We start from the raw sequence: 26,412 nt of genomic DNA, 5'->3' as shown, positions 1-26,412 counted from the left end.
AGTCCAAGCTATTAATAACAAGGAGTACTCTTCCCTCTGTTAAAAATAAAGTAGACAAAACTATAGCTTTATTTAACCTTGGAAATTATAGAAGCAACATATGGCTTCCATTTACTTCCAATTTTACTCATAGTATGAGCTTCTTCGGTGGAGTTGTCTTCTATTGCTAAATGACAAAGTGAATGATGAAATTCAGTTGCTATGCTAGAAAAACAAAAACAAACACTGGTCCCTAATCCCCAAGGAAAAGTGGACCTTAATTATGAATCATCCTTACCAGCAAATCTTGGACATCTTAAATAAAAGTCTTTACAAACTTATAGAAAAAATTATGCCTAAGCCATTATTTTAAAAGCCCTTTACTAGAAAGATTCTCCTCCTGCTCCTAATCTTTAAAATCCAAGGTTAGACAGTGTGACACCAACCCTCAGTGGTTATTTAAACAGAACTTCTCTAGTGCAAGGGACACCAATGAATAATGCTAACATCAAATCTGCTTCGTTTTATTGCATACTTGCAGGGCTCTTCATATTGCTGAGACCACAATGAAGAGCCCTGTAAGCACATCATAAAACCAAACACATTGGATGTTACAGTATTAGCAATTTTTCTACAAAATGAAAATGTATCCACTTAGTTATCATACAGCGCTTATTAGGCTTCTCTCTTTGCATAGCTACTTAATCATTTTTGGTATTTTATCTGAGTTCCACCTAAATGGAATATGAAGAAGGCTCACCTCAATTTTTTTTCAAATTGGTTTCTCTAGACAATCAACTTCTGAAGACAATAAAAGTGTAGTTTCATGTATTATAGAAGCATTTATGATGTTTTCAAGGAATTTTTTTCACCGAGAGAAAACATCCGTTTAATAATCCCTTTTTACTACCAATGCTATTACTGGTCTCGTCTTTACTGTTTTCACATTTTCAACATAAACATAATGCAAAAAAGAGAGAAACAAAAGAAGTGCACAAAACCGAAATGTTATATAATCTACTAAAATGATGAATAAAATTACAACTTCCTGTCAAGGAAAAACAAAAAGGATTTTTGCTTCTAATCTTTATACCAGCTATGGAAAAGCAGCCAAAATTATGTACTGCATAGTGTCTGCAGCTTAAATGCATTCACAAAAGCCCAAAAAAGGTGCTTTGATAAAAAATAATGTAATGATGAAATACATCCTAAAAACTAAACACTGCTGTAGTTGTTACTCCCTTTCTAAGTGCCTGGAGAATATTTTAGAAAATCCTATTAAAACAGAGGGAAGAACCAACATAAGAAAACATTGGCTATTATAAATACATTGGGAATATATTATACCCTTCCCACTAAAGATTCCATTAATTAGAACAAATGCTAACAACTATAAGGTCTTCCAAATAAAGGGCACAGTCTCCAAGTCTTACTGTGGTCAATAGGACTCACAAACAAACATCAGAGATGTATGGCCCCCTAAAGATTAAGAGGTTATTTAACTGTAACTACAGGTTGTACCTCCCTGGTCTGACAATTGTGGGACCTGACTGATCCTGAACAAGGGTATGTCTACACTACCCCGCTAGTTCGAACTAGCGGGGGTAATGTAGTCATCCGCAGTTGCAAATGAAGTCCGGGATTTGAATTTCCCGGGCTTCATTTTTAAATGGCGGCTAGTTCGGACCCCGTGCCGCGCGGCTACATGCGGCACGGACTAGCTAGTTCGGATTAGGCTTCTAATCCAAACTAGCTGTACGCCTCGTGGAACAGAAGCCTAATCCGAACTAGCTAGTCCGTGCTGCGTGTAGCCGCGCGGCACGGGGTCCGAACTAGCCGGCATTTAAAAATGGCGCCGGCCGGCTTCATGCAAATGAAGCCCGGGAAATTCAAATCCCGGGCTTCATTTGCAACTGCAGATGACTACATTACCCCTGCTAGTTCGAACTAGCAGGGTAGTGTAGACATACCCCAAGAAAATTTTCTGGACCAGGGGAACCATTCCGAGCCAGCTGGTCCCCTGCATCTGGCCCCCGCTACCCTCCCCCACCAGATTATCTACCCTGCTGCCATCGCTCCCCCACCCCCTTCCTGGTCTGCCATGGGAGTTTGGAGTTCTCCAGCCCCCCGGCACCATGCTGCTGTGGTTCCCTGGCCCCATGCTGCTGCAGGCAGCCAAGTTTCTTCTTCCTCCAGCCCTCTGCTGCCATGCGCTGTTGGGGTTCTCCAGCTTGACCCCAGCACTTTTTTGGGACTCTGGCCCCACCGTTCCCAGCTAGGCTGCTGGCCCTCCTGCCATTAGGTTCCCGGGTTCCCTGGTCCAGGAGCATTCCAGACCAGAAACCACCACTTATCAGAGGTTCGATCTGTAGTATGTAATTGATGTAACCTTCAGTGGGAATCAGAACTCAAAATTATAAATACAGCAGAAGTATTAGATAGACTCCTTTGAAAAATTAGTTTCCAAGGGATATTTTAAAAATATCCATAGTCAGTATCAAAGCCAGTCTCTGATAGGTACTATATTTTACTGCTGATAAAGCATCGTGTTATTGATAAGCATAGTCCAAAAATGGAGGACTGTTCTATGTTTACATGATTACACTCATCAGCCACAGATGTTACAATAGAGTACACTGCACTGTTCTGTGCTGGCTGATGATCTTCCCCTAGCACTGGAGATGGGTTTTGTTAGACGAGTCAGCTAGCTTTGATAGAATTGATCATGAGTCAGCAACTGCTCACTGTAGCCTAGTGATGGGTGGGAACATCTGGTATTGGTGGAGTAATGGAGTGATTTCATTCTTTTCTTTTTCAGAGGATCTGAGGGTACTACTGGGCCATCATTGGGGTGCCATCAGGTCATCCTTACTAATCAACGTGTACATTCAGACACATAGCGAGTCGTACAGCCTATACTAGTACTACTATGTTGAGGAGACATTTCCTGGTCATTGAATTCCATCAGTGGCATCTTAAATTGTGTTTGGGGGGTTAGAAGGCAACAAGCCTTCGAAAACTCAACCCAGTGTAGATTTAGGGTTTGTCAACATGGGGATGTCCAGGAAAGATAATCTGAATTAACTAAAGGTGTGAATGTAAAGTAAATTAGTTAAACAGCATTAAATCCCTGGGTGGATACTGTTATTCAGTATTTAAATGGCATTAATTCGTATTAGCTTAATTTACTTCCAAAGTGAATTAAGCTAAATCAAATTAAGCCCACTTTCATTCTGAATGAGGGTGTTCACAGAGAAGTTTAATGCAGTTTATCTAATCTACTTTAAATTCAGACCTTTAGTTAATTAGGATTAACTTTCCTGGATGTCATCCTCTCGTGATAAACCCTGATATTATGATGGTGAGTTCTGTTAACCCACCAGAGATTTGGAAAAATGATATTAGCTCCTTTCTGTGTGGGGAAATATGCCTGACTTTTTTTCTACTCTGGTCCACAGCTGTGTGATCCTATTGAATTCCCAGCTGTTTGTGGCTTTCCAGGTAATGGCAGTGGCCAGGAGTGCTTTGTACTATTTATTCTTGGGCAGTAAAGGCTGTAAATGCCTCTTTCTGATATATGGCTCACCAATGCACAAAATACCTTTGCCTCCTCACAACTAAATTACTGTACTTTGGTGTCTCCTTAAGACTGCTTCAGAACTTCAGCTGCTGGAGAATGAGCAGCTCCAACCACTAACGAGTATTCACTGAAGAGAGCCTATTACTTCAGTATTCTGTGATCTGTACTAACTCCCTCTTTCCTTCTAGGCCCAATTTAAGGAGCTCGTTTAACCTTTAAATTCTTAAATCGGTTGGAACTGCTTACAATAGATATTGCCTCTCTCGCAACACTTGCTCATTTAGATCCTTTCAGTAGCTTACCCTAACAGTACTACCTGCTTAATCACATGGCGATTAGAGGAGTTCTCGTAAGGGACCTTCACTTGTGAAACATACCCTTATTTTATCATAGCTCAAATTGGGTGACTTTGATATTACAAGTTCCATTTGTTCTTCCAAGATTTTTTTGGCTGGACAAGGGAAGGGTGCTTTGGTTGCAGATCCAGAGGAATTTGGGAGAGTTCTGTTTTTTGCATGCTGACCCTAATTAGAGCTGACATTTGTATAAGGACTGTACTTCTACTCGGGCAGAAGAAGGATGCAGTTTTATAAGCATTGGCTGCTAACATGGTCCCTTGCTCTTGTGTAGAGTTCTTTGTCATGAAAGCCTACAAAAGCCTACACCGGGGTTTCATCAAATTAGGGTTGCCAACTCAGGTTAGCCGAATTACTGATGGTTTCATCACATCACATAGTCTTTATTTAAAAGATTAGTCTTTAATACCGGAAGACTCCAGGAAAATCCAAAATCCAACATCGAATCTTCCTCCTTTGTGACATTTCCTTAACATCACCAGTCAAGCAAACCAAATACAGAGGCAGCAGCACGGGGGAAAGGTGGCTAGCTGGCTTCACAGGTAACTGCTGAAAAATTCAGGGGTTACACGTTTACCTAAATAAACACTTTTTGACATCACTAGTAGCTATGTCAAGTTGAGAAGCTGTCCCATCCATATAGCACCATCTGCACTGGCGGGGGTGGAGAGGGTTAGGCTGACATAACTTTGTTCAGAGTGTGGATTTTTCACAACCCTGAGCAACATCGTTATACCAGTACAGGTTTGTAGTGTAGACTGAGCCTGAATGTGCTCTATAAGGCCCAGTCCCATTCATGTGCAGAATAAATTTTCTTATGTGCACTGAGGTATGTACAGAAGTGCACCAACAGCAGAAACAAGCTGCTGGTTGTGGGCACTCTGCTAATCAGCTCGGCAGCATTTGACTCTCTCCTGGGTGGCCACAGAAGCACTCAAGCTTACAGGGAACACTGCTCACAAGTACTGTAGATGTTTTCGAGGCAGAAATCAGATAGCAGTCCAGTTAACTGTGAATATCACATGCTCAAGGCACAGGATGCTAATAAAGATGGCAACAGTGCCAGTGTCAGACTATTGTGATTTAAAAAAAACCTAAAAACAGTCAACCTTCTAGTCAAAAAACAGTAATAAATAAATCAATGAGTCCAATTTACTCAAGAAATTTGGGGCACATCTTTTATAAGCGCTCAAGAAAAATCCCTTTCATACTTTCAAGTTATCAGCTCTGTACCAGTTAGTTCTCTACAATAAGGTCTCTTCCCATCACACTTATACTTGTAGTTTGGGATGGATCTCCCACTAAAACAGTCTTATTGTGTTTATTCAACATGACACTCAAAATGCAATGTGCTACTCCACAGCATTTTATCAGCTTACCATGATTCAAAGATCTTCCCTGAGGCAGCTTCTTCCTTAATATCATGCAGAATTTTTGCCTTCGCTTTCAAAAAAAGAACTCCTTATTTCACTTCTCTGGTGCAGAAAAACAGGTACAAGATAGGTCTCTCTTTTATGTTAAATTTTAGTAAGTTTCAATTCTCTGTGGATGTTTCACACCATTGCTAAATTACCCGGTTTTAACTACTGACAAGCTCAAATTAACAAGGAAAAATGGAATATAAAATTAAACAAATTGTAATACAGGTGTGACGCTGAGAAGTGCTGGTAAGAAAATGAAGTTTGGCCCCAATTCAGAAAGGTATTTAGGAAACTTGTAGCATGTGAACAGATCTGTTGAATTTAACAAGACTACTCGTGTTCCAAGTTAGGCACATGCTCAGCTTACTTGTTCAGAGATCTCCGTTTCCTGGCTCCTGTCAGACAACAAAGCTGAATGTCCACAGATTCGTACAATGACTGGTATTCCAAAGAACTGATTCAAATAAACGGATGATTATATTGGCCAGTTTGAGACATTACAATAGTGGCCAAGTTAAACAGACGTATGTGCATCTTCTTCGCAACTAACTTAAACCCCATATAAGCTCAGATTTTCTCTCTTATTATACAATTAAGCATTTCTTCATCATCTCCACCAGTCATTCTTATACCAGGCCTACAATGGATGTTTATGGGTGGCTGCAGAATTTGTACAAGATCATAATTAACGTGTATAACTTCCATTTACTTCAATAAGAGGTACATGCAGACAAATGCCAGGATAATCACAGCTTCAGACATATAAACATCTGAAAAAGTCACACAAACTCCCCAGTGGTGTCAATAGGGAGTTCCTGCATGGATCGTTGATGCTATATTGCATGTTATCATGGTGCTATCAGTCTAGGTAAACCATTTTCCAAAGGTACAAGCAACAATTAGACTGCTCCATGGAGGCCTTTTCTAACCGTTTATTCATTTTCAGAAAGACTATAGCAAATACAACAAAGAACAGCAAACAGAGGGCAAGAAGAGTAAGATTACAACAGTGACTTTATTAATTATTATTATTATTGATTATTTTGCAGTCCTTTGTGTTTATGATATTCATATTTCTACTGGCTCACTTTGGACAGTAACTCCTAACATGTACAACACCACAATTCTGTTTACTATTTCACTTCAACACATTTGATCATGCCACCAGTCCTAATATTTCCAAGTTCTAAGCTTCATAAACATGTTTTCTTTGTTAGATTTCATTGCTAAATTATTTGAGGTTTAAATGCCTCTGCACCTTTTTAGCTGAAAATGTATCACTTCAGGCATTAGACACATTATTTGCTAAAAACTTCAAATACTTCTTGCATATACAACAGCTCTCAGACATTCCTTAGGTGTGTGGTTTGTTTGTTTTTTTAAGAAGACGTTTCATATGCCTGGAAAATTACTTAAACTGGAGATCCATTTGTTAGCTATAACTGTACTATAATGCACTATTTATTGAAATTGGTACACCAAAAGCTGGATATGTTTATGCATACCTGTTTTCATATAATTTTGTTATGCAGCAGTACAAACAACCATAGTTAACAGATGTTACCTTCTAATCTAAAATTTCTTACTTTGTTTTGCAATTCCAGAGATCTCTATATCGGAGGTCTAAATCAAAAATAAAATTAAAATAAAGAGCCCTATTTCCAGATAATGGGACTATAAGAAACATCAACAGCAACACTTTGTTAAGGCTTCAGTAGCGCTTCTGTTAAAGGACTTCCACATAATATTTTTAACTGGCATCTTTGACTGATAAACTATAGCTTTAAATAAAAATGAAGCCTGGTGCTATTACAGCAAATTACAAGGTTTCAGAAATCCAACACCACCCGATTTTGTGACCTTGAGGGCCCACTATAAGACTCACCCGTTAACAAGGGGACAATACATTGGAGATGAAACATTTTGGCACTGGGCTAACTCTATGGAAATCTGATGTTCAGGTCTATTTGATTTTGAAAAAATAAGAGTCTGCAATAGTTTTCATCTACGTAGCATGCGTACATCGATCAGGGATACAGATGGCTGATAAACCTGATGAGTTAAATTGTTATTACTGCACAGTCCTCACAGTTTGCTTCACCAGTGGTTTGAGTATACAATCCATTTTCTATTCTATGCCCAAGGACCTCAGTGACAATGGGCAAGGTGATCATGAAAATTGTGACACCGCTGGAAAAACAGGAAACATGCCTCCGCATCACCACCCTCTACAGAACCTTCTCTCCCAAAGGAAGTTGGAGCATTTAAAGTTTGTGCTATTTACATGAAAACAATTTTAAAACAAAAGGATGCGCTGATTATTGTCTTTTTTCTGCATGTGTTGATTTTTTAAAATAGCATTTTGATTTTTCAGTGCTGCAAACTTGGAAATTTTTTATGAAAGTTCACTGAAAACACTTTTCACCTGGACAGCTAAATTCTGGCCCACACTATTTGAAATGTATGAGTTCTCTGCCTGGCAGCAATTTAGTTTAGTTAATATCACTTAGAGGGTGAAAGGCTGATAGTTTGGGATGTACTTGTGCAGTTTAACCATTCATGAAAAGTAAGTTTAATTTTGAAATCCATTTCTGACTATTATACAATACGAAACAAGCCTTTTTAATCTGGGTTTCAGATACCCGACTGATTTAGACTAGAAAAGCAGCCATAATGCTTTGACACTAATTAATGAAATATTATGCACACTATGAAGATCAAATAGTGGTTTGTAACCATGTGGGTGTCTGGGGGCATACACAACATTCGTTCTAAAGTCCAGGGACAACTGCAATTCCAGGCCTCTTTTGAAAGCAGGTGCGAGTCCTCATTAGTACCCTTCATGCCACAGCCAGCAGAGCTGGCTACAGACACTGGTGGAGCAAACTTAAAAGGGTGGGGCAGCTAGTTGATCCCCAATGTATGCCTCTGAAAAGCAAAACTAATGAAAAAGCAGGTAGTTTCCTCTATTGCAAAGAGAGCATCATAACAGCCCCACAACATTGCCCTGGGTGATATTCTCCTAATATGCAACACACACTGGTATGTACTATGTCCATTTGTAAAGAGGGAACAAAACTACGCCTAATCTGATTAATATGAACCTCAATGGCTTGACTAGAGCCACTGCAACACCACATGGCATAAATTTTATATGCCCATGACAGGTGACAATTTGTTTTCCCTGTACACAGGTTTTAAAAGATAATTAAGAACTATTAACCCCAACCTTTCAAAACCAGAAGGGTTTCCTGCCTCTTTAATGTCCCGTTAAGTCAATGGGACTCAAGAAGTTGTGGAACTGGTGGAAAGTCTACATGCCCAGGGTTGACCAGTTTTACTTGTCACCCCATACTTAAGCTACTCTGGTGGGTAGGTATCCTAGTAGCATCTTCAGAATATCCTGAAAAAGAAGGCAGATTTCTTTTGGAAATCATATGAGGGTAGGTGTTATCATGGGATTTGACAGACCAAGGTTCAAACCATGCTTTGCCACAGAATGCCTGTTTGACCTTAGCTTCTGTGGGCCCCACTTCCTTACCTGTAAAATAAGGAGAATAGTACTTCCTCCCTTCCTGGGGGTGTTGTGATGATAAATTAAAATGAAAGATTGTGAGATGCTCAAATATTATGGTCTTGGAGACCATATTTAACGAGATGTTGGAGAGAGACTTTCATCTTTCAATGAATAGTGCAGAAAAATTAAAAGTTACCTATTTTTTAAAATGTATGTCAGTCTTGAAAATACTGAAGCTACTAATTATCTTCATGAAACACAGGGTTTCAACTGTAAGTAATGTTATAAAAAGCAATGGCAATTTTTCTAACTCATCCACTATCCCCTGCTCCCCTCCACATTCACCCATGCACTCTATAAGCCTCTTTAGTGGCGCTGTAGATTTGCTTTTCAGGGTCAGTCATTTTAAATGGCTTAAAATCTACTCATGATTTAACAATGGAAGAATTGGGTGGGCTTTACATCTATTTTCTTCATGAGGGAGCAATGGTTTGTGTTAATTTTCCTGACAGTAATCAAGCAGAAAAATGTTCCAAGTTTCTTCTTTTAATATACCTCAAAAATGACAAAACCTAGCCTTTCATTCAGGGATGTCTGAAAGGATGGGAGCCAAGGCAGTGTGTGCCCATTATAATATAGTTTTAAGAGGGGGGTGGCATTTTCTAAAATGACTAGATATCAATTTACAGAGTTCAACTAAGCTAAAAGGAGGGCCTGCTGGAGAGACTGTCAGGTGTTTCAGGGATAGCATGATGTTTTAGTGAGAGCAAAATGGAAAAGTAAAAGGAAAGAGGACTTGTCCCTCTTAGAGTATATCTGCACTTCAAGCTGAAGATGTACAGGCAGTCCCCGACTTACGCGGATCCGACTTGTGTCAGATCCGCACTTACAAACAGGGCTTTTCTTGCCCCGGAGCTCACGGGCGGCGGGTCGCCACCCGTGTCCTCCGGGGCGAGAAAAGCTTCTCCCAGTCTCCCTGGTCTGCTGGGGGGGTCCAGCAAAGCCACTGGACCCCCCCCCCCCAGCAGACCAGGGACACCCGAGCAAAGCCGCCCAGGCAGCGGGACTCCCGCCGCCTGGGCGGCTTTGCTCCTGTCCCCCTGGTCTGCTGGGGGGGGGTCCAGCAAAGCTACTAGACCCCCCCCCCCAGCAGACCAGGGACACCCGAGCAAAGCCGCCGCCTGGGCGGCTTTCCTCCCAGGCAAACAAGCAAAGCCGCCCAGGCGGCAGGAGTTCCGCTACCTGGGTGGCTTTGCTCCTGTCTCCCTGGTCTGCTGGATCTCCCCCCCCCCCCCCCCCCCAAGCAGACCAGGGACACCCGAGCAAATGAGCAAATGAGCAAAGCCCTCCCGGGCAAATGAGCAAAGCTGCCCAGGCGGCGGCTTTGCTCGGGTGTCCCTGGTCTGCTGGGGGGGGGTCCAGCGGCTTTGCTGGACCCCCCACAGCAGACCAGTGGGACAGGAGCAAAGCCTTGGAGCACGCCCGCAGCGGGACAGCCCGGGCGCGCTTGGGTTGTCCCGCTGCGGGCGTGCTCCGTGGTTTTGCTCCTGTCCCCCTGGCCTGCTGGGGGGGGGGGTGCAGCTAGTGCCCCCCCCCCCAGCAGACCAGGCTTTTCTTGCCTACCCCTGGGGTAGAGCAGCTGGGGGCTGCCGGGTTGGTCCTGCAGCGCCGCTCCGGACCAACCTGGCAGCACCCCAGCTGCTCTGCCCCAGGCGTCCTGATTCAGCCGCTGCTGGTCAGTTTCAGCAGCGGCTGAATCAGGACGCCTGGGGCACAGCAGCTGGGGTGCTGCTGGGTTGCTCCAGTAGCGCCGAGGAGCCGCGCTACTGGAGCAACCCAGCAGCACCCCAGCTGCTCTGCCCCAGGCGTCCCCAAGTCAGCCGCTGCTGAAACTGACCGGCGGCTGACTACAGGAAGCCCGAGGCAGAGTTGCTCTGCCCCAGGCTTCCTGGAATCAGCCGCTGATCAGTTTCAGCAGCAGCTGACTTGGAGACGCCTGGGTATCTTAAGTTGAATCTGTATGTAAGTCAGAACTGGCATCCAGATTCAGCCGCGGTTGAAACTGATCAGTTTCAGCAGCGGCTGACGCCAGTTCCGACTTACATACAGATTCAACTTAAGAACAAACCTACAGTCGCGATCTTGTACGTAACCCGGGGACTGCCTGTATGTTCTGGTTTGGGGAGAAATACCCACTCTAGCTCTGATCCAGCAAGCATGCTATAAAAACAGTGTGGCCGCAGCAGTACAAGCAGCAGGAGGGGTATAATACTTTGGTGCTAGCCCATCTGTGAAAGAGTAGCCTGACTGCTGTATATAATGAGTCACACATAAGAGGCTGCACTGAAGGGGAAGAAGCTCAGGCAAGTGAAAAGGGCTCTAGTGGGGAAAACTATGACAGAGAGGAGCCAGGAAGCAAGAGGTTCCTGTGGGGTAAGCCAGACAGAATATGGAGCGAGAAGTTCGGAGCTCTTAAGACCAGTGCTGAAAGGCTAAGCCCCTGATAGGAAAAAAAGAGGGAGAACAGGCTACAAGAACAGACTGGAACAGAAGAGCTCTGGTTGTGAGAGAGTTAAGTGACGGTGAACTTTATTTTGGGACCCTGAGGGTAGTGAAAAGTTTTCTGATATTAAACCAGCCAGTGACTGGTGATGTTATCTACCTGAAAACCTGTGTTCCATTGATAAGGGACCTGCGACATGCTGCTGAAATTGGCAAGGTGCCCGCAAAGCAACCCCCCTGCCATGACAAAGAAGCACTTAATTAAGAGCCACCAGGCTACACCACGCAAGATGCTACGTACGTACTCAGGGTGGCCTGCTGCTCCCATTACTGTAGCCACTATTTTTAGTATGCCAGTTCAATCAGACCTAGTGCGTGTATGAGTCCTCAAATTGGAATTAAGTACCTCCAACTTGAAGTGACCTTAAATCTTGAAAGCAAGGGAAAGAGAAGTCACATATCATAAAATAAATAAGGAGAAATTTTAATATGGAATTTTTGTGCTGATGTCCTGAAACAGGCAAGTCTACCAGAGTGCTTTAATTGAAAAGGAAGTGGCATTGTCCACCACTGTGGGAAGGGACAATGTGGAAAACAATGCAGAGATAATTGTGGGGAAAGGAGACAGTGAAATCGCAACATTACAGTCTTGTCAAATGTGTAGACTGCAAGCTTTCAAGGACAGGGACTCTACAGGTCCTCTGAGGAGCTTAGTACATCTCTGGATGAAGTACAACCTAAATAGTATGCAGAACAATATTTAGAAAGAAAAAACAAAGAACTGATAAAAGTTCCTCCATGTGTTTGTGGGGATATGGTTTCCTAAAACCTTGCGAGAAGAAACAATGAAAGGTTTTTCTTTACATGATCACCTAACACCAGATGCTGCCATAAATACTGTTATTCAACAAATGTTTCACAAATATTTTTTTATTATGACACAAATAAATGGGACACAGTTTGTTTGGATGTTGACAGCTGTATGGTATGTTGGGGGAAGGCAAACCAATGAAAAGTGGTCATGTCTTCTAGGAAATACTCATAATAAATGGTAATTCTGAATAGTCTATTTTTTATTGAAATATGCAAAAAGGATTTTAATTAATTACATATTTTAAACAATTTATTTATAAGCAAACCCCACAATACAGATTATAAATAAATATATCCATATTGGGTTCACATTCCTTTTTTAAAACTTTAAAAAATGTCTAGTGCACATTTATAAATCAATTAGTCTTCTTTTGGTTGAAACCGAAACAAATTTTTGTATCATGTGTTAGATTAGACAAAGGAAGAACCAAAATCCAGGTAAAATGTTAGAAATGTTTTTTAGAATATTTTCCCACAAAAAAAATGTATCCTCGTTTTCCATCAAAAAATCTGAAATTCAAAAAATTTCAGCCAGGTCCAGTTAAGGTATTGGGTAAAAAGCAAAAAATTGTACACAATTTATGGATATTGCATAGGGATTGATATTTAAAATATCTAACAAGTGACAGAAGCCCTAGTTTCAGTAGGTAAATATTGGAAAGCAATATGCTTTCTGCCATAATAACGAATCTATCTACAAGACCATCATTATCTAAGTCAAAATATTTGTAACATCAACTGCCTCTAAAAAGCAGGATTGATAGAGAAGACAATGTTCATTTTGAAACCAATGAACAACTTGTACTAGTGCTATCCCTCTGAAAAGCAGCTCTTTGACAACACTTGTAGGGGTCTTTTTGATGGAACCTTTAAAAAGTGAAGATTAGTCAGTTTTTGTGTGGACAGTAACGATAACATGGCAGAGAGCAGGACGTTTGCTGCATTTTGCTTGGCCAGTGTTCTCTGTCTCCTATTGGGTGTCAGTTGCCATCTTCCACAGCAGAGCTGGCTGCTTCCCAGTGGTCTCGTGCATAAATAGCTGTAGACTATTTGAGCCATATAGAATGAAAAGTATTGTGAAGATAAGATTTATTATATTTAATTAGCATTTACAGTATGTCCCACACTGCACATGTATTTATTTATCAGCTGCATCTGGTAAATCCTTCTACCATCCTCTCAGCATTTGATTAATTAACAAAGATGTAAGTTTCAAAATAAATTGTAGGAAGAGATCTACTCAGCTCACACCATACAGGGCATCATTTTGGTTTAGTATCTGAACCTATTAATTTTCCAAAGGATAGAATTTAGCCCTTAATTTGTTATAGTCTTCTCACTATGCCCACAGAGGAGTACTAACCAAGTCATTTTTAAGTACATCGTTAGGCACCGACCAGTCATTTTAATGTAAGAGAAACGAAGGCACAATGTATTCAGAAAGAAACAGGTCAGTTCATGTATACTCATCTTCGTTAATTGACTTATTTCAAGTACATCCAAGTTGACAAATTATGTTATACTACTTAAAACCCTGTGAAAGCCAACATGCTTTCCCTCCACACCAGGTTACCAACTTTTTTCATCTTTGGAATATTTTATTATTTTTGTAATGGTATTAGTTCTCATTCTCTCCCTCTCTCTCTCAAAGAATGTGTACATTAAAATAAAGTATACGCAAGCTAAAGAATAAAATAAACATTGTAATCAAGATCATAAGTGAAGTTGAGAATAATTTTGTTACAATTGTCTCAGGAACATTCTCGCAATCAGTCTCAGAAAAACAGGGGTGATTATGAAAATACTGAGACAGGCAGCAGTTCTGGACTGCTACCTGTGCTCCTGGTTCCTGTATATAATGCAATTACATGTGAAGCTGTACAGTGAAACTGACTAGAATCATCTCAGTTTCACTCTGCTGTTGTTAAGCAGAAACTGTATATGTGAAAGAAAAACAGACAAGTTTTATACAATTTTTTTTCTTCAGAAAAATCAAAGAAACTAGAAACCTGGGGCTGTAAGAAACTTTAAGAGGTCATCTAATGTATCCCCATGACTGAGGCAGGACCCAGTGTGCCTAGGACCATACCTGACAGGTGTTCTTGAAACCAATTCATAAAAAACCTGCAACAACAGGTTTTTACAACCTCCCTTCAAAGCTTATTCCCTGCTTACATTTCCTAAAAATTAACTTAGACGAGACGGGGAGGCAGGGAAAAATTAACTGTAAGAAGAGAGTTGAATTTTTCACTACTTCTCTTCAATCTTGCTCTGTTGGAAATAGTATTTTGGATTTGTAGTCGAGGAAGATTATACACACAAAAATTACCCGCATTATAGAGTTAACACGGCAGATTATATTTCACTTCTTCAGCACAAACTATTTAGATGTTTATTATATACAGAATTATTTGGGGGTAATAAAGATTGTTGAAAGTGCAGTAACCCATGTGACAGAAAAATCTCTGATTTGAATAATTTTAGTAACAGAACTATGCCATGAGTAACTGAACTCAAGAGATGAAATCATGGCCCCAGCCAAGTCATTAGCGAAATATCTAGCAACTTCAATGGAGACAGGATTTCATCAAATAGTTGTGGGAAATACAAAGAAAATGTGCTATCCAGTTGACTACACAGACTTTGACTAAAGGAAAGCTGTCCTGTAATGTAAAATATTCTAATTTCCCACATCACAAAGAAGCACAAATGCTACAATTTGTTAAAAGTAACTTACATATATTTTAAAAGAATAGTTAGAAATTCAAGAAAGCTAAGCTTTTGACACTCTAATATGAATTTAGAGGCCAATGGAAAATTGGTTCCGTATTTGAATATACAAAAAAGATTTTTCAACTTTTTGCAAAAATCTCAACTTATAAAAAACTGTTGAATTAAACATGAATTTTTATGGTTAAAAAGACATTTTATATTAACAATATTATAGATTTTCCACACTTGTGCTAAACTCCACATTTGTTAGAAAAGGTAAATCAGTCACTGACTTCCCGCTTTTCTCTCCATTGCTTTTACAGCTGGTAGAGGGTTTGCAAAGTATTCAAAAACCTGACCCCTCTCCAGCTTCCCCCGCATGAGTCACCCAACCCTCTTCCAGTCATTTGACTGTGCTTCCTGCTGGGCTACAACAATAAAACAAAGGACAACCACCATTTCTATTCACAGTTAGGGAGGTACTGAGAGTGACAGATAATTCTATAAATTTTTTAATAAACGTCCATATTTCACACACTGATAAAGCATTAGTATGCTATATTAATTTAGACAGATTTGCTACTTTAGTATACATTTTAAAAGACATCTGAAGAAGATTATCTTTTTCATCCATGTCATAGAAATATTTTAAGAATTAGCGGGTGGGGGAAGTCCAAATTTAACAAGGAATAGAGAATTCACCAGTGAATTTCCCCCCAATTCGTTCTGCATGCATTAATGTTATATACAACTCAGACTTGATTCACTGTTTTGCTTGTTTAAGAAAAAATTATGAACAAGAATTGTTATATATTTTACTTATACATTTCTCCATAAACACAACTGCTATTTAAGAGGTAGATTTTTAAGAACAACATTATAAGTAGTAAGTCTGAAGAAAAAATATTATGCAAAAAAATTCTGTGCCATATTATTAAGCCAACATCCCAAATCTCCCATCAAATTTAGTCTTTTTGAGACAGTATTAGTAGTTCATCCTTTTCTAATTTGGTTAAAATTGCCAATAAAATTCTCAGTTCTACTATCTCACCTAGATACTCTTACTGTTCCTAGAAACTTACCAAATAAAACCCCAAACTTCACATTCATAGAGATGAATTATCACATTTAGTCAGCAAAATTTAAGTAAAATAACCTTTGCAATCCACAAACTTTAGTTCCAAGGTTGCTTGCTATCATACTGTGTTAAAAGGACTGCTGTCCCCATACATTCCTTGGGTTTATTCCACAACGTACATAGGAGACATAACCCCTTTAAACTTCAAGGAGTTCCCATCACAGCATGAAGGAAGAAAGATTTAGCGACTGTGGAATAATCATCTCCAATCGATCAGTTTCCCTCCCCCGAAGGTAAAACTGAAAAAAATAAAAAGTTGAACAATTCCAACTTGTCTGCTTTAAGGGAAGGTACCCCCAAGGCGCATAGTAGAATGATCCTGCATCTCCTTCTCCTGATGCTTATTAAGGGGTCATAGATTTCACTTACATTATAGCATTCCCAAATGATATCTTCATCTAAGGGTTTGACCTCTTACTATAAACAGGGATACCAAATTAGCAGCATAAAAAAATCCAAATATATATATCTATATATATAGATATATATACGTATATATAAAAACCAGTTTTCTTCAACCCAGGAGTGGCCAACTCACGGCTCACAAGCCGCATGTGACTCTTCACCGCAGAAAGCACAGCTCGCAAAGTGTACTCCGCAGCCCACGAAACTGCCCCTGTGCCCTTACAAAGGGCCCCCGGTTCTCTGGGCTCACCAGGTGCAAGGGAACCATTCTCTGAGGTGAAGCAAAATGGCACCGGCAAGATGGTGCCAGCCGACAAGAACCTGATGTGGCCAAATAGCCAAACTGGAGTTTTCATTTTATTTTTATTTTTTTGTTTCACAACTTTTTCCCCCCTTGGCTCTTTGTGCTAAGTCCACCACTATTTTGGCTCTTTGCCTGTAATAGTTTGGCCACCCTTCTATTAACCTATCTTGAATCATGCTGAGTACACTCAGCCATTTTCAGCTTTAGCATAACTGAGTGCAGCTTCTGATGTTAATAGGAGTTACACCTCTTTAAAAAAGGGCATAATTTAGCTATGTAAGAAGATTATGTAAGAAGATTACATTACATTTTCCAGATCCAGGTATTAAAACAGAGATACCCATTCTAAGAAACACTTCGTCAGATGCATGCATCTGACGAAGTGGGTCTTTGCCCACGAAAGCTTATGCTCCTACACTTCAGTTAGTCTATAAGGTGCCACAGGACTCCTCGTCGCTTTTGCAGATTCAGACTAACACGGCTACCCCTCTGATACTTGACACCATTCTAAGAAAGTATATGATAAGGTTCAGAACAATCTGTATGGTCTCAACATGCTCACTTGTTCTTGTAGAAAGTAGAAACAGATGACACAAGAAAAGCACCATGCTTTGTATCAATCCAATCGATTACGTGTTCCAACTACGGTAGCTTCCACTACAGTAAAAAAAGCAAAGCAAGCACTCATATCCACAGGTAAGTTATCCCAATGTGAGACAGTATTGTGGGCAAGCACTGTGTGTTTTTAGTCACTTCTCCCCTCCAAGAAGACTCATGTCCATAAACTGTTTCCACACACAGACCTGAAATTTCCAATCACAAAATGGACCTTACATAGACAATACACTAAAAATGAAACACCATCTAATCATCCATATGCCTTACATTCCACAACTTATGTTAAGGACACGAATTAAGGGTCTTTTAAAACTGTATTAAGCAAAATATTTTAAAAGGTTTGGATTTATTAAAATTGTAGCTTGAAAGTCAAATCTAACTGCTGAGCATATAAACAATGATAATCTGTTGTACCTCCCATTCAGTTCATTTCTAAATAGTAATTAAAGTAAGTACCAAACAATAAAAACTTATGAAAATGCTAGTTGATGCAGAAAATTCACTACCTAAAAAACTAATCTGTCATGGAATCAAGATTTTTTTTATTATAAATATTCCAATACAATAGACTTACATAGTAAAAAACAGTTACCTTACTGTAACTGTAAAATACTTTGACTTCATCATAGGCCTTTGAGACGTTGTAGTCAGTGTGGATCCCATTGTGCATACATCTAATGGGCATAAGACCAGGCTAGAGGAACAGGGAGGGTTTTTTCTTTTACTAGATGTGTCCATTGAGGCCCATATATGTACCCCATGGCTCTTTGTGCTCTCTTATAAGGGCACAGAGGGAAGAGAAGCTAAAATCCTCCTTCAGTTCCATTGTAATTCAAAGATCATGGCATATTAGCAATTGTCCAGTCACTGAGTACAACCCATGAGTTTACAGATTCATTAAAAGTACTTGCTACTGTGGTTGCAATTTCATATGCCAGCGTCTTTAATATCCTTAGATGCTCCTCATTACTCTTATAAAAACTGACAAAGTATTTGTTTCGATGTTGCACCATGCCTAAATTATCTTCAGTCTCCATCTGTTCCTCAGTGCTTAGCAGTCCTACGTCTTCCTTCCTTGTTATGTGTGTGGTTACTGAACCTTTTATTGTTGGTTTTAATTCCCTTTGTAAGGTCCAACACTGCTTGGCCTTTGGCAGCTCTCACTTTTTCCTTACATTTGCTGACCACCAAGAGGTAGCTTTCTTGTCTGATCTAGGCTATCTTCCATTCCTTTGTAAGCTTTCTGCTTTCTCTGAAGAATCTTCTGGGGATGTTTGCTCATCCAGTTTGTCCTGCAACCCTTCTATGTTCTGTTCTGACTGATTTCAGGATGGATGAAGAGGTGACATTTAAATAAAGGATGTTTCCATAAATTAATGAACACTAGAACCTCTTTAATTATTTTCATTTACAATTATATGCCCTTCAAGTAAATATATCTGAAGCATCTAAGATACAGTTGAGGTCAAACTTATAAGCCTGTGGTCTCCTGAATTGTTTTTTCTCCTTTCTTAAAAATAGTTACCATATTAGCAATTCGCCAGTCACCGGGTACAACCCAAGACTTTATAGATTCATTTAAAATCTGGCTTTCAATTTCATGTGAGAGTTTCTTTAATATTCTTGGATGGAGATTATCTGGACTGCCCCTTCCCCCAATTTAGTCCCATTAAGCTGTCTGAGTTTGTCTTGCTTCTTGGATGCAGTAATGTCTATCTCCCAACTAAGCTCCTCAGCCTGACTAATAACTGAGGTCAAAGTATTTGTTTAGGTGTGGGGCCATGCCTAGATTATCTTCAATTTCCACCCCACCCTAAATGGTTAGCAGTCTCACTTCTTGTTTTTTTTTTATTGATATGGCTATAGCATATTTTATTATTGTTTTAATGCCCTTTGCAAGGTCCACCTCTGCTGGGCTTTCGGCAGCTCTCACTTTCTGACCTCCAAGAGGTAGCTTTTCTGGTGGATTCACTGCATTTTCCATTCCTTGTAGGCCTTATGTTTTGTCTTAATCACTTGTTTGAAATGGTTGCTCATCCAGCTAAGTCTGCAAATCTTCCCTTTTCCCCCTTGCTTGGCATGAAGGCTTCAGATACAGGTGCAGAAACTAATTCTATGCCTTTTTCATATTCAGATCATTGGGTTCTTCACTCCAGCCCAATTCCCTAATGTTTAAAGTTAGCCCTTTTGAAATCAAGGACCCTAGTTACAAATCTATTTTTATTTAGTCTTCCATTTAATTTAAACTGAGTAAGTTCATGATCACTCATATCAAGGCTGTCCTCTACAACCACTTCTTCTCTGAAGTCCTCACTACTCATGAATACTAAATCTAAAATAGCATCACCTTTTGTTAGCTCAGCGATTATTGGGTGAAGAAATCTATCAGCTATCATACCCAGGAAAATCTGGGCCCTACTATTATTAGTAGTACTTGTTCTCTAACATAAACGTGGAAAGTTAAAGTCTCTCATAATCACACAATTGCCAGTGGCATTTATTTCATTAAAGAGGTCTGTATGCATACCCAAATCGGATCTTGGGGGGTCTGTAAAATACCCCACGCAGTGGGCCAAGATAATTTCTAGCAGCTTTCTTTCTAAAGTGATTTTGATCCAAACTGTCTTATCTATCCCATCATTTCTAATTTCTTTACAGTCTACTTCATCATCAATATACAATGCTACTCTACCACATTTTTCCTGGACAGCACACATCCTTCAAACACCTGTACTCCAGTCATAACCATTATTCTACCATGTTTCTATCAACCCTATTATATCTGGTTTCATTTCCTGCACCAGTAGTTCTAGTTCCTCTATTCTGTTACTTCTTGCATTGATGTACAAGAATGTAAAATCATGCCAGACCACAGATGTTGTAGGACCAGAGAGTGGCGGATTAGAGAGGGTCAGCTTGTACTTACTATTTAATGTAAATAAAATGCCCTTCCTCTAATATATAGTATATTTTGACCTATATGTGTTTTATCATAATAGTTTGTAAACATAAAAACAAAACTACTTCAACAAGATTTCATATGAACAAATGTGTCTCCTATGAAGATATCACTGCAGGCACAGGACTACTTTTGACTACAGCTGCTTTGCCTAGAAATTAAATGATTCAAGTTAGTTACAGGTCCATTTACCCAGCAATATTTGTGAGAAGTTAATAGTATCCAATACACTTTCAATTTTGCCATTTAATGTTGGTATTTTTATTTACAGTTTAACTATTTGCTGGAATTCCCTATAAACTTCATTTATTGATCAATGTATGTTCATTTGCTGTAGCAGCTCAGAACAAAGAAGTATCAGATCCTGATCTATAACCCACCATTGTATGAATTCATCCGTTATCCAACTGCAATCAAATCCATTTTCTAACATTATCGGTTGTCATTTTTTAAAAAATGAAGTCAAAAGGCATGTAAAACTATATGGCTTAAGTCTGGAAAACAAAGTAGTAGTGAAAGCTAGAGCACAGTTTAAATCAAGTGTGAATGCAGTAATTATCCAATCAGAATAAAATTTATGGTGCACTGGTTCACAACATAACCTCGCAACAGGATTAATGGCTGGCATCACCTAAGGCTTAAGCATTCAAGTGTAGGAGTAAAACAACTTGGGGGAGGGACATGAATTTGAAGAAACTGAAATCAGAAATAGAACAGTGCAAGAAGCCACAAAGTGATAAGTATTGTTTACCTGTCAGTTGACATTGATTAATCTTGTGTTCTGTGATATCACTCAGTGATTCAAACACCTGGAGGCAGCTGTCACAGCTGTGCACAGCTTCTTCCTCTAACTCCTCCCCTTCTTCTGGCCTTTTCTTACAGTCTATCACCTCTCCATCTTCTGCCTTCTCTTCTAGTTTACAGTTAGCATCTGAAAGAAAATCAAGACTGTGACCTCAGGCTTTTTAAGAACAGATTCTTTTAAAAATCAGACTGGTTCTTTTTATTACCCATAAGCAGAAATATATTTAGCATGAGCCTGCAGCACAGGAGAAACACACTTTAGATGTTATTGCTAAATAAGCAAAGGAAACCTCTTCCCTTATTTTTTGTTCTATTCTTGATGTTGAACTGAATTTTCTCTCTACCTTCACCAAACAGCACTCTCCCCCTTTCAAACAACTCTCCCATACTTCAGAGTTAACGTAATCATTTTCCACAGCATATCCAGGGGGGTTAATCATTATTGATAAAGGACATATTACGTTTACAATTAAACAATGCCCAATAAAATTTATTTTTTAAAAATCAGTGCCTTTAGGAGCGTTTCTTTTCACCGTTAATGGTAGTGCCTCACAGGAAATTACCAGAATTAACCAAAAGACTAAAATAAACTGAACTGATTAACATAAGGATGAAATTGTTCTATATTTCATAAGCCAGTCTAAAAATTCTATCACCCTATTACTTCATGTAGAATAATGAAACAGAAAAAAAAAACCTGGACTTTGGATTAAAGTTGTATGTAACTTAGATACTCCATAAGGACACCTTTGTCTGTCTGTAATAACAAATGTTTTGAGGATCACTGGGACAAGCTTACTTCTAACCCCCAAAATAGCAGGCGTGAGCTCAGGACGAGTCAGGTGAAGTTAAACGAGTCAGGTGATCTCTGCCAAATCCCTTGAGCACAGAAGGAACCACACAATTCATTGCACTCCCTCAGTTCTGTAAATTACTAATGCTGAAATGGGGGTATGTCTACACTAGCCCCCTAGTTCAAACTAGGGAGGCTAATGTAGGCATTCGAAGTTGCAAATGAAACCTGGGATTTAAATATCCCAGGCTTCATTTGCATCTTCCCGGGCGCCGCCATTTTTAAAAGTCCCTTAGTCCGAACTCTGTGCCCACGGCTACACGCGGCACGGAGTAGGTAGTTCGAATTAGGATCTCTAAAACTTCGAATTAATCGAATGCCTACATTAGCCTCCCTAGTTTGAACTAGGGGGCTAATGTAGACATACCCTGAGGTAGTACAAAAACTACTTTAATTGTGACTTTTTCTTATTTTGAGGTAGAGTACACTGTGGTGCCTTTTTACCCATCTTTACTGCCTTTTTACCCATCTTAATAAGTGCTTCCTCCAAAGACAGAAATAAAACAAGCTGTCTTCTCCAATAAAGCAAACAGGCAGTTTACTTTGTTCTTCTCAGGAACCACAATACAACAAATGTAATAAAAAGAAAAATGGCAGTATACAAAGAAACCTGCACATTTCATCACTCCTTTTTCCATAATGGCAGCCTTATTTGCTTTTCAGATATTTGAGAGAGTTTCACCTTATGCAGCTGGAATAAGTCACCTGAGAAAATGAATTCTTACTAAAAACAGAGAAAAAAAGTACAGTCAGCATCTGTCTGCTATAAAAGCTATCCTCACCACTCTTCCTTGAGGAGATGCATGCAGTTCTGCAATTGCAATTGATACCAACCATTCTCTAAACCAGTGATGGGCATCCTGCAGCCCATAGGGGTTCTGTGTGTGGTCCACAAGACATTTTGTTTACCATTGCCCATGTGCAGAGTTGCGGATTCTGCTGGTTTTCATCAGCATAGGTTTTTTCCTACCAGTATTACAAAAATGACATGCACTTAAAGCAAGAGCATGTGAAGTGGGGTGCGTGCTGATTGCACACAACATTGTGAGAGCCATGAGCTCCCTCTGCATCCAATCAAAGTACTGCTAGGGTTCAATCAGCACACTATGCAAATTCTAGGAACGCAAGTGCAGTTAACAAAACTACTCTCTCTCGGTTGACCGTCTCAGTTACAATAGTCTTGCAGGCCACTGAGATGGAGGGCCACTCATGCAGTCCACCCACTAGCCCTGGTTGCTTCACAATACCCTACATCTACCAAAAATGTCATGGCTCTTACCACCTTCCTGAAACCTGCAATAAACACTGCTGACCTTCAAATCATTTATCAGCAGCAACAAAAGATACTTATGCATAAACCAAAAATGAAACAGTCCTGTCTTTAAATTGACAATGTGTGGCCACACTGTGTGGCTCATGAGCTAAGCCAGAAGAATCTCTCTAGCAGGATAAATGGCAATGTTTGTTTTTAAAGGGAGTTACATTACAGAGCATCAAAGAATGACTGAAAGAAGTAAGTGTAGTGAATGGGTATATTTGCTCTGTTAAACCACATTTACATACATGGCAAGATTCTTACAAATTTAAATTGTTGATGCTAGAAGAAGAACATTAACCCTGGCAGCTATTTCCAAATTAAATAGTAGTATGCAGGCTAACATTGTGTATGCAAAAGTAACTCAATCTGAACCCAGGAAATCTCTTTTGCCATTTTAGAATGCCAGATTTAGAACGAAAACTTGTAATATACTAACATTTTCCAAGTTCTTCAGTAAGCTTAATAAGAATGTTAAAATACCACTAGGTTACAAGCAGTTCAGGTAAAGAAATAATTGTCTTAACTGTTGCAAACTGACCCCAACATCATTAAACACTTGTTGGAAGGCAGCATGTGCACACTGCATACTATTAGTTGTTCAGCTCAAGCTCCCAGTTTCATCTCATAAAACTGACAGCACTCAGGGAAATGTGGGCACTCGGTCTGAATTTTAACATGAGTATTTAAATGCTGCACATAAAGTTTACAGACTTGCTTGTTTTAAAATAAGGTGAGACTCTGACTCTGTTTTAAGTACCAGTCTGAAAAGGGGGAAGGGGCAAAAATTCAAGTCCTGCTGTTTATGAATACTGACACTTTACAAGAAGCCAACAACCACACACACACATACCTTTGCACACAAACTGGTGAAGAATTATTCAAGTCAAAGCTATACCACTTTAATATTAGTTATTCAATTTAGAATAATGTTAACAATACAAATAATTTTGCTTCTTCTTCTACATTCCCTGATATAACTCTATAGGGACAGTAGTCAGTCAAGCTTATTCCCTTTTGCGGCAACTTTAGCACACATGCTCTAGCCAACTGGCACATTTGTTTTTAGGTCAACACTTCAGGGGGACTCTCTGGGACCTAGGTTCAGTTTTAGTCTATGATGCTCCTGTGGAATGAGTTCTGGCAGTCTCAGCTTCTCTATTGGGGAATGCATTTCCTCCCTACTCACTGTCTTGAAGAGACACCACTGCAAAAAACATTTTTAAATAGGTCATACAACTTGGAGTCTGTGGCATGGTATTCTGCATCACAACAGCAGCAGTCTTCTGCCCCAGAGGTGGCTGTATGTTAGTGACTGCACACATTTAGTTGTATCATTGGAAAAGCTCTTGAGAGTCTAGAAAAAAAAACCTGCTTCACAAATACAATATTCATTCCAAGTCAGTTGCATCTTTACCTTCTAATTAAGGCTCATGCTTGCAAACTGACTTTGTATCAAATACCTGTAACCCACACACCTAGTGGCTGTGGTTCACTGTCCATGTAGTGGCACTTACACCACCTACAGTGAGAGATAAGAACAAGTGGACTCTACAGCCTAAGCTGAGAGCCAGCTGGCTTTATAGCTCAAGCTGTAGTGGCTCCTTCACAGAGCTGCAAAGATCCCAGATTCAGATCCCACCGGTTGGTAGCTACATACCTATAAGTACCACTAATTCCGTCTTCACTGTAACATCTACAACAAACAAAGCCACACAAAGTACAATCATTTATTCAAACATCTCTACCCCCAACACTAAGAAACACCACATTATCAGTTCTGTAAACTCAACAGTCATGCCTCACTACCAACTACAACAAACACAAAACTAGCCTCCACCACCATCTTAGGATGTCAGCAATTGCGTGTGACCTAAAGCAGTGGTGGGCAACCTGCACTGGGGTTCTATGTGCTACCCATGAGACTTTTTGGTCACCATTGCCCACACACAGTGTTGCCAGATTCTGCTGGTTTTCTTCAGCATCGTTTTTTCCCCCTACCAGTATTACAAAAAGTGACATGAACTTAAAGCAAGGGCACATAGCTATTAGCCAGGATGGGTAAGGAACGTTGTCCCTTGCCTCTGTTTGTCTGAGGGTGGAGACGGATGGCAGGAGAGAGATGGCTTGATCATTACATGTTTGATTCACTCCTTCTTGGGCAACTGGCATTGGCCACTGTGTTCACATGAAGTGAGATGTGTGCTGATTGCATACAACATTATGAAAACCATGTGCTCCCTCTGCACCGAAAATGCTGCTACAGCTCAATCGGCGCACACTGCAAATTCTAGATATGCAAATACAGTTAGCAATACTACTGTATCCTGGGAAATCATCTTGTTACAACAATGTTGCAGCCCACTGAGATGGAGGACCATTTGTGCGGCGCACTCACTAGCCTAAGACGCCCCTCACTGACCTACAGACTACACTATCAATTATCTAGTATGGAAAAGAGGATTTGATCTGATACAGAAGTAAATTCATCTTATGAACACACACACACAAAATCAACATGTCTCTTGTGTTACTGATTACATTAACATTATTTGTAAGTGTAAATTAAAAGTAGTATGATTTTCCCATTACTACATTCTCTGGCAGGTGGTTCTATCCTCCTCTTCCTCCATCGCATATGGGATATTATTTCTGTAACATGGTCTAATAAAACTGCAAATTTGGGGGAAATGAAAAATTGCACTGGCTTAAAAGAGTTGGCAGCAATAAACCCATGGACTTCAATTAATTTCAAGTATGGGATCAGTTTAAGGCCAACCAGCAAAAATTCCATTCTATCCATGTAAAAATGAGGTTTCACCACATTTACTTTTTATAACCCATATAAAAGTCAAGTAAAAGTAATGAATATCTAAAAGCCATCTCTGTGGACTGGCAAAGATTATCTGTATTCTTGAAACTCATCATACATATTTCTCTCTGTGCAACAAGGATCCATAGCTGAGCAGAGCTAAAATGTCAAACTACCAAGAAAACTGCCCAGTTTCCAATCCATTTCACTGGATTCTAATGGACCTCCTTCCAAGCCACTTCTGCATGGAAAAGTGCTGGCAAA

General features: G+C 39.8%; 1 protein-coding gene across 9 annotated transcripts in view; it reads right to left on the bottom strand.

Moving 5' to 3' along the window:
* ZNF521 (zinc finger protein 521) overlaps positions 1–26,412 on the bottom strand; it is a 281,530-nt gene that overhangs the window by 234,042 nt on the left and 21,076 nt on the right. For 8 of the 9 annotated variants that reach the window (XM_075920829.2, XM_075920828.2, XM_075920825.2 and 5 more), the window contains one exon: positions 21,116–21,295. The exons of the other annotated variant lie outside the window; for it this stretch is intronic. Coding sequence is in view for 6 of the 8 variants with exons in the window: in XM_075920825.2 (XP_075776940.1) it covers positions 21,116–21,295 (180 nt within the window). In the remaining 2 variants the exon portion in view is untranslated. The remainder of the gene's footprint in view (positions 1–21,115; positions 21,296–26,412) is intronic. 9 annotated transcript variants of the gene reach the window in all.

This window comes from Pelodiscus sinensis, chromosome 2, assembly GCF_052426305.1.
Source record: "Pelodiscus sinensis isolate ZL-2025 chromosome 2, ASM5242630v1, whole genome shotgun sequence".
NCBI classification, from domain to species: domain Eukaryota; kingdom Metazoa; phylum Chordata; order Testudines; family Trionychidae; genus Pelodiscus; species Pelodiscus sinensis.
Note: the sequence above shows the minus strand (reverse complement) of the source record. Positions and strands in the feature narration are given on the sequence as shown.